This window comes from Hemicordylus capensis, chromosome 4 (genome assembly GCF_027244095.1).
Source record: "Hemicordylus capensis ecotype Gifberg chromosome 4, rHemCap1.1.pri, whole genome shotgun sequence".
NCBI lineage: Eukaryota > Metazoa > Chordata > Lepidosauria > Squamata > Cordylidae > Hemicordylus > Hemicordylus capensis.
This window is the reverse complement of record NC_069660.1, coordinates 5,224,496-5,237,107: the sequence shown is the minus strand read 5'-3', so window position 1 is coordinate 5,237,107 and position 12,612 is coordinate 5,224,496. Positions and strand designations below refer to the sequence as shown.

At 56.6% G+C, this 12,612-nt stretch overlaps 1 protein-coding gene across 4 annotated transcripts in view; it reads left to right on the top strand.

Annotated features, from left to right (window-relative positions):
* HM13 (histocompatibility minor 13) overlaps nucleotides 1-12,612 on the top strand; it is a 32,570-nt gene that overhangs the window by 11,295 nt on the left and 8,663 nt on the right. For 2 of the 4 annotated variants that reach the window (XM_053247694.1, XM_053247696.1), the window contains exons 4-12: nucleotides 208-296; nucleotides 1,760-1,845; nucleotides 2,000-2,125; nucleotides 3,523-3,580; nucleotides 5,604-5,687; nucleotides 6,314-6,350; nucleotides 6,626-6,728; nucleotides 8,544-8,629; nucleotides 11,281-11,474. In XM_053247694.1, the coding sequence (XP_053103669.1) occupies nucleotides 208-296; nucleotides 1,760-1,845; nucleotides 2,000-2,125; nucleotides 3,523-3,580; nucleotides 5,604-5,687; nucleotides 6,314-6,350; nucleotides 6,626-6,728; nucleotides 8,544-8,629; nucleotides 11,281-11,431 (820 nt within the window). In that variant the 3' untranslated portion in view covers nucleotides 11,432-11,474. The remainder of the gene's footprint in view (nucleotides 1-207; nucleotides 297-1,759; nucleotides 1,846-1,999; nucleotides 2,126-3,522; nucleotides 3,581-5,603; nucleotides 5,688-6,313; nucleotides 6,351-6,625; nucleotides 6,729-8,543; nucleotides 8,630-11,280; nucleotides 11,475-12,612) is intronic. The other 2 variants (XM_053247693.1, XM_053247695.1) reach the window with 2 other exon arrangements.

Below are 12,612 nucleotides of genomic sequence, written 5' to 3'. Positions count from 1 at the left end.
TGTCAGTCGCCTGGCTGCAACTGGCATATGCCAGCAGTCTCAGTTCTGTCTGGGGCGGGCAGCAGAGCCTGGTTGATGGACACTCTCTTTCCTTCTCCCCCCCCCCCGCCCCCGGTTCCATCCAGCTCTGTTCCTATTCCTCGGGCTTCTTCAGGAGTGACTCTGTTTCTTTTCTCTCCCCCATCTGCTTCTCCACTCTTGTTTCAGCCCCGTGATGAACAAATTCTTCCCAGCCAATTTCCCCAACAAACAGTACCAGCTCCTCTTCACTCAGGGTTTGGGGGAAACCAGGGAAGGTAAGTCCGGCTGCTAGCTTGCTCTTGCACCTGGAGCGGCCTCCCACGTCCTGCCGGCTTTCTGCCTTCCCTCGACCTCAAGGCCCTCGGTAGTCCTTGCTTGTGCTTGCCGCTTCCTGCTAGAGCAGTGGGGATCTGCCTGGGACGAGGGGGGTTCAGGCCAGACACGTGGCATGGGCCGCGTCGGAGAGCTGAGTGGCGCTAGGCTTTGCTTTGCCTGAAGCGGCCCAGGATGTAGCTCTTTCTATTTTATTAGATGTATAAACCGCCTGGTATGAAAAAAAAATCTCCAGGTGATTCATATACAATTCGGAAAACTGAAAACAACCAGCAATTAAAAACAACCAACGTCGTAATCTTAACTAGGACCCTGAAGAAATGTGTGTGTCTTAAGAGCTTTCTCAAAGGCAGCTAGAGACGGGCACGCTCTTATTCTGGCTGCAAATAACAGCACACAGGCTGCTTCTGCAGTTGGTTGACGAGTCAAAAAAGTTAATGCTTAAGAAGTGGTTGGACAAATTTTTGAACAACAAAAAAACACTTTAATTACAGAAAAATAAACTATTGTGAAACAACGAACCCCGTTCTTTAAAAAAAAACAACCCCAAAACATTTCTTGCCTGTTGTTCAGTCTCACAGTAGCTTTCCTAAGCAGGTGGGGATGGGGGACTCTGGTTCCAGCAGCGAGCGGACTGAACCGCAGGCAGTTCTAGGGAGTCCCTCAGCAGCCCTTCATGGCTGGTGTTCCTAGTCCTGCCTGGAGATGCCTCCGGTTCTAGCAGGTGGCCAGTAGGGGGAGCTTTGCTGTGCTCCAGGTTTCACTCCTGGTGCCTGCTAACAAATAATAGATGCCATAAGGAAGTAAGTGTGTGTGTGTGTGTGTGTGTTTTTTAAAGGAACGTGGCTGCCTACATAGTGGCATTTGCGGCCCCACAGAATATCTGAACAGAAGCAATCGATTGACTGGCATGCCAGTCCTAGCTATTGCAAGGCAGAAGGCACAGCAATGGGAGTTGAGGGAAGAAACGGGAGCAGTGCAGTCTGCAGTGTCTGGCTTTCTTCTCTTGATTGTTTTAAACATTCCAGCTTGAGGGCTTGGCTAAAGGGTAGGTGGCAATTTCTGATGCAGTTCCTGCTGGCAGAGGTTCTGCAAGCTTGACTCCCCGGATGTTGCTGGACTACAATCCCCATCAGTCTCTGCCACAGTGACCTCTGGCCATTGTGGCCGAGAATGATGGGAATTGTCCAGCAACATCTGGGGAGCCAGGCTTGCAGACCTCTGCCCTAAGAGAACTTCCCTTGGACACACATCTGTTGCCTGCAGGACTTGGAATGTATGAAAGTGGGATAAGAGAAAAACTTAGTACTCTTCTGAGCTCCTTGACGAAGCTTCCACAGTGCCTGCTTTTTGCCTGCTCTTGCTGGGCAAACATGACGGGGTGATGTGGTGGTTCTTGTTGCAGAGATTGTGAACTACGAATTCGACACCAAGGACCTCGTGTGCCTGGCCATGAGCAGCGTTGTTGGGGTCTGGTACCTGCTGAAGAAGGTATGTGGAGCAGGCAATGCCCAGGCACTCTGGCTGTGCTGCAGGCAGGCGAGATCTGAAGCTTGGGGGGCTGGTTTGCTGTCTCCCTGCAGGGCCAGAGGGCAGGGGGTGACTGTGCTGGCCCCTGACCTGCACTGGCCTTCCTTTTCCCCAGCACTGGATTGCCAACAACCTCTTTGGACTGGCGTTCTCGCTCAATGGCGTGGAGCTGCTGCACTTGAATAATGTCAGCACTGGCTGCATCCTGCTCGGGGGCCTCTTCGTCTACGATGTCTTCTGGGTGAGCACTCATTCAGCCGGCTGTCCAGATCATTGGTTCTTATTTAATGTTTTACTTCTGTTTTTATCTTGTTGTAAACTGCCCAGAGACGTAAGTTTTGGGTGGTATAAAAATCTGACAGATAAAAATGAGGCGGTGGTTGGCTTCCACTCTGTGGGAGCTGCTTTCCAGAAGAGCCAGCCCCAGCCCCTCTTTCTCATAGTTCCTTCCGGACAGTAGGGCTGTCCTCACAGTTATCATTTGGACAGGGAGTTTCTCCTGCCCTAGTTTGGGAGCTGTCCACACTCTCCATATATGTAATTCTTTGGGAGATGAGGTGAGAGGCAGGGAGGCGGCTCATCTGTCAAGCCCCAGCTGGGTAGCACAGTTTTTTCCTTCTGCCTCATTCCAAAGCTGAGGACAGAATCTGGATGGCGGGGGGGGGGGTGCATCCGGCCCAGCTGGGGCTCGTCAGACAAGCTGCCTCCCCACCTCATAGCCTTTTATCTAACACACGATTAAATCCCGTGGCATGGCCATTCCCAAGCCGGGGTAAGAGAAGCATCCCACTCAAATAATATTCATGAGAACAGCCCTTCTCCGAATATTTATACACCTCTTTTCAACAAAAGTTCCCAAAGTGGGTTACATAGATATGAATAAATAAAATGGTTCCCTATTCCCAAAGGGCTCACAATCTTATAAGAAACATAAGATAGACACCAGCAACAGCCACTGGAGGGATGCTGTGCTGGGGTTGGAGAAGGCCAGCTGCTCTCCCCCTGCTCAGTAAAGAGCATCACCACTTTTAAAAGGTGCCTCTTTGCTCAGTTAGCCCTAGTGTTTTGTGGGGAGGAGAGGACTAAGTCCTAGCTTTGCCTTGTTTTTCCTGCAAAAAACCAGGGTTCCCCCTCCCCTCAAAACCCTACCCCCTCAGGACTCTTTCTTTGTTCTTCCCTGCTGCATTCTGACTTTCCCAAGTCCTGTGCAGCTGTGGGTCGAACCACATTTCCAGCCACTCGTGGGGGCTTTCAGATCTTAGTCCTGGCAGAGGCCTACCTCACAGGTTGCTGGAGAGGAAGATGTGCCCCCGTATGGGCAAGACCCTCTTTCTCCCCTTTCCCTTGGAGACTTGAATCGCTGACCTCGGAAAGACCCACCTGTCTGTCTGCTCCTGATGGAGCAGCCTTGGTGAGCAGGTCTGGCTCTTGCTGAGTGCTTGGACAGGGTGTTCTGCAAGGAGTTCAAGATGGAAGAAAGGCCAGGTGAACATGTGGAAATGATGCTGAGGAAGAACCAGCTCTGCAGGGGCAGGTGTTGCCGCCTGTCCTCTCAAGGAAGGCTGGGCCTCCATGGCCTGGCTACACTCGGGTGCCTGCAGGGCCAGTGACTGTCGGCTGTACTCTCCTCTTTCCTAGGTCTTTGGGACCAATGTGATGGTGACTGTCGCAAAGTCATTTGAGGCACCCATCAAATGTGAGTAAGGGCCCTGCTGGTTTGGATGTCTTGGCTGTAGTAGGCACGATGGGTGGCTGGTTAATGCCCATCACAGCAGCAGAACATAGGGAGCTGCCATATACAGAGTCAGGCCATTGGTCTATCTAGCTCAGTATTGTCTTCACAGACTGGCAGCGGCTTCTCCCAGGTTGCAGGCAGGAGTCTCTCTCAACCCTATCTTGGAGATGCTGCCAGGGAGGGTGGGAGCTTGGAACCTTCTGCTCTTCCCAGAGCGGCTCCATCCCCTGAGGGGAATCTCTTGCAGTGCTCACACATCAAGTCTCCCATTGATATGCAACCAGGGCAGACCCTGATTAGCTAAGGGGACAAGTCCTGCTTGCTGCCACCAGACCAGTTCTCCTCCCTCAGAAGCTGGGACCCTTTCCCCTAAGGCCGTGCTAGTCCAGCTGAGGAACAAACTAACGCTCCCCCTCAACTGCTCTCTTCTGTGCTTCTGCTTGCAACCGGTGCCTGTGAGCCCGCCCTGGCCACCCTGGCTGCTCTCTCGGAATAGGCTGTTGGAGTGGGACGGAACCCTGGAGGCCTTCTAGGCCAGCCCTTGTTCAGCACAGGAGATGGCTCCAGTCGCCCTGACAGATGGCCGCCCATCCTCTGTTTGAAAACCTCCAGGGAAGGATAGGCCACTGCTTCATCAGGCAGGCTCTTCCACGGTCCAAGAGCCCTTTTGCTTGGGAAACGCCTCCTAAAGTCTGCCCCAAATGCACTTCCTGGCCATTTCACCACATGGGTTCTAGTCGTCCCCTGGACACGGCCCAAGGATGGTGGTAGGACAGGAGGGTCCCCTGCAGAAGTGATGAGGCCAATGGCCCAGCCCGGAACACCAGAGCCACGATTGTCAAGCAATTCCCTAGGGCAGAGTTTCCCAGCCTCGGGTGCTGCAGGACCACAAAACTCCCATTGTGGCAAGTGATGGTGGGGCTTATTGTGCAAGAGCCTCGGCTCAGAACATTTGCAGCAGAGAACAGGGCCTTTAGGTCAAAATCCCCGAGGTTCTGCCATGCCCTCCAGCAGACATCAGAACAGCCCTGCTGGATCAGGCCCAAGGAGACCCATTAGTCCAGCGTCCTGTTTCTCACAGTGGCCCACCAGATGCCGCTGGGAAGCCCACAGGCAGGAGTGCAGGGCAGGCCCTCTCTCCTGCTGCTACTCCCCTGCAACTGGTTCTCAGAGGCATCCTGCCTTTGAGTCTGGAGGTGGCCTATAGCCCTCCGACTAGTAGCCGTTGATAGACCTCTCCTCCATGAAGTGATCCAAACCCCTCTTAAAGCCATCCAGGTTGTGGGCTCTCACCATATCTTGTGGCAGAGAATTCCACAAGCTGATGTGTTATGTGAAAAAGTACCTCCATTTGCAGGTCCTAGATTTCCTGGCAATCAATTTCATGGAATGAACCCTGGTTCTAGTGTTATGGGAGAGGGAGAAGAATTTCTATCCACTTTCTCCACACCATGCATGATTTTATAGACCTAACGGCTGCTGCAGAAGCATATACTTGTGCAGACACTGAAATTGTGTAAGGGAGTTGTGCAGACACACAGCCATTTAGGGCTGTGCGATTGCACCACTCCTGTACACAAATTCAGAGTGTGTGTGTTTCTGCAGCAGACATTAGGAAGGTGCTGCAGTGTCTGTGTTGAACTAAATGCACAGGTGCTGCTCAGTATGTCGGCCTCTGTCTCTGTTCCCCTCTCCTAGCCTGGCGGGGGGGGAGCACAACCCCCACCCCCCACTTCAGACTGAGTGAGAGAGGCTGGGCTGAAGAAGTGCCTGTTGGATCTGCTGCCAGGATTGGTTGAATGAGAGATGTTGTTCACCTGGCTGGTCTCTTTACCACGGAATGGTTGGGAGTGGGGGTGTGGGGGGTGTTTTCTTTGTAACCTGTTGATGGCTCAAGTGCTCATATAGGTGAGCCTGCATGAAATGCACTTTGTCACATTGCAAACAACAAACCTTAAACCTCTTTCCCTTCTCCTCTTTCTAGTGGTTTTCCCCCAAGATTTGCTGGAGAAAGGCTTGGAGGCAGACAACTTTGCCATGCTGGGTCTGGGGGACGTTGTCATTCCAGGTAAGGGGATGAGGAATAGGCATGCCCACGCAACAGCCCTTCAGCGGGTACCTGGCTCTTCCTGGCTGCAAGGTGGGAAGTGGCTGCTTCCCCTCTTTCCTGTAGAGCTCAAGAGTGGAAGCTGAGGGAGGGGCCAGAGGGGATCCTGGCCCAAGTCCCAGGAAGTCAGAAATCTCTCTCCTGCCTGTCTTCATCTCTCTTGCCTGTCTTGTACACTCTGCCTCAGCTCCGTCTGTGTCAGTGGGAGAAAAAATGTCTTCCTCCCTGCCTCTCCCTGCTTCTGGAACAGCCTGTCTTCATCTCCCTCAAAGTCTTCTCTCCTTGACCCAGAAACTTCACATTTCCTGGATTGCCCCAGACCTTGCCTGTGCCTCTGCTGACACTTTCCTGCTCCTTGTTGCCAGCCCCTCGCCTCTGCTGATGTCACCCCCCCCGTGTCTTCAGTCTAATATTGGAGCATAAATGCCCAAGATTCCTCTGAGTAGCCCAGAGACTACCTTCAGCCCAAAGAGGGTGCGGTGGCCCTGTCAGTCCCTTGACATGGGGAAGCCTGGACCAGCACTGAGGCAAGAACTGTCTTCTCCCTCTTGTCCTAACTGTAGCCTCTTTTTCTGGCCCCACACCAGGTATCTTCATTGCTCTGCTGTTACGCTTTGACATCAGGTAAGCCTCCACAGTGGGATGGGTGGAAGGTATTTGTCATACAAAACCACTGGGCTTTCTGTTCAGAGGGCTTTGGGGGAATACCTCTCTGTCATGTGGGGGTGGCAGGGAGGTGCCACACAGGCCCAGCCCAACGGGGTTCCTCAGGCCCTGGGTACCTGCTGGTGCTTCCGGTGCTTGTTCACCTGCTGGCTCTTCTCCTAAGCAACGGAGTCTGCTGCTGGCCTCTAAGGTGCTGTGACACCCCACCCACCCCTGCTTCATCTCTCTCACAGCCTCAAGAAGAACACGCACACGTACTTCTACACCAGTTTCGTGGCTTATATTTTGGGGCTGGGCCTCACCATCTTCATCATGCACATCTTCAAACATGCCCAGGTGAGCGACCTGTGCCATGTGTCCGCTTGCGTAGCACGTGGCGTTCTGTCTGTCCTGCTGCCTCTGCTGGAAGTCCTTCGTGTTGCAGATGGAGAGGCCGTGTGCTGGGGGCAGCGCTGAGGCTGGGGCCTCCCCTCCTCACCCCCTCGCAGATCTGCTTGGCCGCACTGCTGTTTCCTTGCTCCTGTCTCTCACTGGTCTTGTAAGTGTGCCAGCCTGATCATTGCGGAGGACAAGACTTGAGAGAATGGAGAGAGAGAGGAAATCAAAAGGGGGAGAGATTCCCAAAGGTGCTGCATTACGAAGAGCCCTGCACAGCAGCTGACAAGGTTGGTTTGCTGGCGTTGCTGGTGCTCCGACTGGCCTGGAACCCACTCAGAAGCAGTCTGACAGACCAGCTGGAAATGCAGGGTGGCGAGCTAGTTCGGACAACCCCTTACCAGCCCACGCAGTTAGAAAAGGCCGTGCCCACCTGTGGATGCCCATGGCACCTTTGTGGCAGGCCCACCTGGATGTCTTCTGTGGACGTCCTGACCCCCTCCTATCTCCTCCCTTTACCACTCTCCAAATGGCCACCCCCATGTGATAAAGAAATGTGCTCGAATGGGGCCGGGACATCTCCTGCAGACACCCCAATAGGCACATCCCCTTCCTCATTGCATGGGCTGCTCACTAGCCTGGTGTATTCGTTCATGGAGTCTCCCCTACCCCCTGCCACTCTCTTAGCCACGTGTGCATGGAGGGCCACCTTCCACTGTTCCCTCTAAGGCGTGTGCACACTCACAAGCTTTCTGATGTCCACTCAGTTAATTTTAGATCCCACTTAGGTTGAATCAGGAAGGCCCCACTCTGAATGCATATGTGCGCACACAGTGCCTTGATACTGCCGCCCGGAACAAAACTCATTCCGCACAGAGGTGAGAAATTAGAGGGACCACTGTTGCCTTCTAGCTTTTAATGGCCCAAGAAGGGGACCAGGGCCGTTTGTGTCCTGCTAAGAAAGGCCTTGCCAATGATGATCTGTGTAGCTCATGCAAACCATCCATTACTGAGCACAGACTTGAGATGGGCAGGTGCAGAGTTCTTTGGTGCTGGCTGGATTCTGGTCTTCCCCAGTGCTTGGCTTTGACTCTGTCTCCTCCGAGTTCATTATTATTCACATTATTTTAAGAAGGGCGGCTTATCTGGTCCTGGAGGCGGCGGTCAGACTAGTGGGGGAGTTGTGTGCTGCAGTGAACGGCCGTGCACTACCGGGCAGCATGTAGCAGCCTGCCTGCTGGTGTGGGGGGGACTAATCCTGGCGTCACCTCTGGCTTCTTATAGCGCTTGAGGCACAGCTCAGAATTTTGGTCTGCTCTGGACATCCTGGGCCCTACATCCCTAAAGACCCAGCTAGGCATTACGCTAAGCCTTCCTTAGTACCAGTGGGCTCAGCTTTTCTTCTAGAAATAGCAGCTGTGGACCAAAGGGTCTGTTTGGAATAGGCCAGGGAGGCAGGAGCTTTTTATCCTTTGCCCCAATTCTGATCCAGATTGTGCTGTTCCCAGAGTTGAGTCCACTGGCACTAATGAAGGGTCTAGTGTAGTATCTAGCTTGGCCCTAAGACCCCCAACCTTCCCTTGTAATCCCCCTGGTCAGCCAAGGACTTGTGCTTCCCTTTAAAATGTGGTATATTAAATGCACTCATAGGCTTGTTAGTGCTGGCATTAAGCCTGCAGGAATACGGTGGAATAAATGTGGGTAACGATCTAACGCTAGCGATGGGCCTCAGAAGTGCCACATGGTTAACCTGTCCCCTTGATTCCCCTCTCACAGCCAGCTCTGTTGTACCTGGTCCCGGCCTGCATCGGTTTCCCTCTCCTGGTGGCTCTGGTTAAGGGAGAAGTGACGGAGATGTTCAGGTGAGCTCAGGCGCTTGAACTGGAGTTGCCAATCCAGGCGGCGGGGGTGACCTTGCCTGGACTGATGCAGGAGGGCTGGGAAGTCTGGCATCCCTCCTGAGTGGGGGTTCTTCAGAGCAATGTAGGCCTCCCACAGGGCTGTTGCTGGGGTGGGGGCATTTTCTGACTTCCCCCAGTGAGTGCCCGGCTCAGGCTACAAGCGTCAGTGCCAGCCCATCAAAGCACTTTTGACTCTGAAGCCTTTGTGGTGATCAGGGCTGGGTGGACCAGTTATTTATTCCTGCAAGTGTTCTGGGTTCCCTGGGGTCCTTCAGGGGCAGTGATTGACACGTGTTGTGGCCCCACACGGCCAGCTCCCCTGCATCTTCTTCTGACCCTGAGCAGAGGCACGTCCTGGTTGCCTTGAGGCATGCTGGAATGCTGCCAGAGCTCTGGAACCTGGCGCCATTGAACCTTTCTCTCCTCTTCTTCTCTCCCCCCCACCCCCCCGTGAGCGTCTCAAAAAATGCTGAGCTCCAGCAGGAAGGGGCCTAGGAGGGAGGCTTCCCTGGCTCTCGGGGCCCCACTTCTCCTTCCTGACATGAGCCTTCCCATCCCACTGTGCTTCAGGAAGTCTCAGTGGGTGGCCAGATATCCAGCGTGGTCCAGCTTGAGTGGTCTGAAGCCTAGAGAGCAGGCATTGGGCTCTGCTGGGGGGGAGAACCTGTGGGGCTGGTTGTGTTGGCCAGGACTTCCTCCCAGCCCCTCTGTGGTGTTGTGCTGCCTCTTGTGTCCCAGCTCACGAGGCCCGGAGGTGAAGCCAGCCCCTGTGTCTGGTTGCCTGCACTTGCGCCACTTCCGGGGCACAAATGGGGAAGACGTCGCCGCCAAGGCGAGAGGTGGCTCTGCGGTGGTGGGTCCAAGGCCCTTGGGGAGGGCAGGTTGCGCCGTGGGGGGGGGCATATGGGGCGGGTCTCAAGGACAGCTTCTGTGGTGAAGCAGTGCTCCAGCTGTGGGGTCCTGCACTCCACTGCCAGCAGTACGAGGGGCGGGGGCTCTAAGCTGGGCTTCCAGAGGTCTGGGGGGTGCTTTGTGGGATCCAGGGTTTGGCCCAGGAATCTGTCTTTAGAGGCTGCCTGGGATGAGAGAGGAGAGCCTCTGAGCATGTGAAGAGGAGGCTCTTTGCAGCCGGCCTCTCCCCCTGCTGGAGTGGGCAAAGGCTTGCAGGCCTGGGGCAGCATATTTGGTGGCAAGAAGGCCTCCTGGGCTGGACTTCCCCGGGTTGGACTGGCCTCTGCAGCTCAGGACAGGGCACGCCATCGCCTGTCTGAAGAGTGGGCTCTGAGGGCGGCTGCTTCTCCTGGGCTGTGGCAGTCTGGACTCTCTCTCCTGTGGCAGGGAATGAGGGCTCCCTGCCTCACCCAAAGGCAGGTGCCGGGCTTGCATGGCCCTCCTCGGATACCTGGGTGGTGGGTCCTCCTCGCTGGCCTTGGCTCTTGGCTGGCTGGCAGGCCGGCTCCCTCCCTCCCTGGCTCTTCTCAGCGCTCCCCTTGTAAGCGCTGCAGGAGCCTCCTGCTTCTCTGCTGGGGCATCTCGGGGGGTGTCCGTGTCCCTCCCCAGAAGATGGGCTGGCGACACCCAGAGGAGGACCGGTGGCCTTGCTGCTCTGGCTCGGAGGCCAGGCGGGGTGGGTGTGTGTGTGGGGGGAAGAGTCTCTCTCCACGGCTGGTGGTGAAAGGGAGCCTCTTTGCTTGGCTAAGGGAAGCGCTGGGGCCACATGCCTGTCCCTGCAGGCTTGAGTGCTGGAGGGGGGGTGGCCCCTTGAAAGTGCAGCGGTATTTGGAGGGGGGCAGGAAAAGGAGCCAGATAAAAGCCCCTTGGCCTTGCTGAGCGGAAGCCCCCCACCTCAGGAATGCCGGCAGGTGTCGCGCAGCATCCCCCGGCTCCTTCCCAGCCTGCTTTGATGCGCCGCCGGTTCCTGGGAGTGCTGACAGCCGGGTGTGGCATGCCGAGCAGCCAGCCTCGGGCCTCTCGGGCCCCCGACCTTCACCCCGAGCCCTGGCACCTTGGAGCACAGCTGCAGCAAGCGAGGGGGAGATGGGGGTGGGAGGAGGGCTGAGGAACCTTCAGGGCCACTGCGGGGGCCCCCAGCGTCGGGCCACTTCCTGCCGGCTCCGGCCACAGGGACGGGAAGTGGGGCTGCCCCAGCGGAGGGACTTGGGGCTCTCGTGGGTTCTGGCTGCCGTGCCTCTCCTCCGCCACTCCAGGGCAGAAGTGAAGCCGGCCTGCTGGCCTGGCCAGCCAGAGCCTTTCTCCCCCATCCCTCCACCAGAGTCCCCACTGGGGAAGAGGCCTGCAGGGAAGGAAGCCACGGCTGCTGCCAGTGAGGCCTGGCCTGGCCAAGCCTGCGCAGCCAGACAGCAGCCACTTGGGGACGAGCTCCTCTGCTCCGCAGCTCTCCTCGGCGCGCATCTCGTCCTCCTCCTGCCCAGCTTTCTCTGCAAGCCCAGGCGGGCAGCTGCAGAGCGTCTTGTCTTCACGCCTGGCCTGGCCTGGCCACTCTGCCTCCTGGGTTCTCCACCCCTCTCCTCCTCCTCCTCCTTACAGCAGGCCTGGCGCCACCCTTGCTAAGCCTTTCTCTCTCCTCTCTGCCCTGTCTGTCTCTCCTGCAGCTACGAATCTTCTGCCGAAATCTTGCCCCACACCCCGCGGCTGACCCATTTCCCTAACATCTCCGGCTCGCCCTCCAGCCTTGCTGACTCCATGCAGCAGACCCTGTCCTGTTCCCACAGACGCCGGCAGCAAAGCCCCAGCGCCATGTAGCTCTCCCAGGCAAGGCCTGGCCTGCCTCCCTGTCACTGGCCAGGTAGGGGGAGATCTCGGCCGCAGACGTCAGCACCCTGGGGGCGGGGGGCTTGGTCCGTTGAGCTGGCAACCAGTAGTCACAGAGGGCGGCAAGGGAGCCAGAGCTTCTCCCCCAGGAGCCGCCTCCTGCCGAGAAATGGACCCCTGCCACATCCAGAGCCCAGCATGCGGCTTGCATCTGTGCCGGGGGTTCTTAGGAGTGTCCCCACAGATGTCGTGGCACTACAGCTCCCATCATCCCCTGCTGTGGTGGCCAAAGGGGTGGTGGGAGTTGTAGTCCAGCATCCTCTGGGGGCCCATGTGTGAGGACCCCAGGTTGGTTCCTGGTAGCAGAGCGAAGGCCAGCCTTGGCTGGAAACCTCAGAGGTCCTGGTGCTACAGAGAGGAGGACGCCAGGCTGGGAGGACAGTCCCCCAGTGGCTGATCTGACTGAGCGCTGCCACGGATGCGCCCTCTGTCCTGCGAGCAGAAGGGAGGGAGACTCCTGCACAGAAGGGAGGGAGACTCGCCTGCCCTCTGCGCTGGACCCTCTTGGGCTCCTGGCCTCCCTCCCTCCCCGTTCCCCCCCCCCACCCTCCTCCTGCTGCTGCTGCTGCTCTTGCCCTGAGCTGCCCCAGCTGCAGTCCACTGGGAGGCCTGCCGTGCCGCAGCAGGCTTGGGCTCTTGCACAGCTTCCGCTCACTTCCTTGTGCTTGTGCAGACGCACTTCTCGGCCCCTCCGGCCCACTGCATGCAGTTCTGGCCATCAAGGCTGCCATCGTGTTGGGAAGGATTTGGGGAGAGGCCCAATGATGAGGCAAGAGTGGGTGTGTGCCATCCAGGGGGGCGAGAAAGGCTGACCCCCCCTTCCCACCCCCTTCCTTGGCTCCCAGGTTTCTAGGGGGTTCAACGACAGGCAACTCAAGCCTCTTGGATATCCTGACACTTAGCCATTTATAGAGCGCTTCCCCCCCCAAAAAAAACCCATGATCCTGACCTTGTAACCATATTAACTTACAGCCCCCTTGTAATGCAGTCCTGAATTACACCCCTCTTTGGGGGTGGGGCTTGAGGAGTTTGTGGCCAAAGTGAGGCTTGTATGGGGGGACCTTCTGGCTCGGGATCTAAATTGGGGGATCCCCACCTTGAGTCCCCAGATC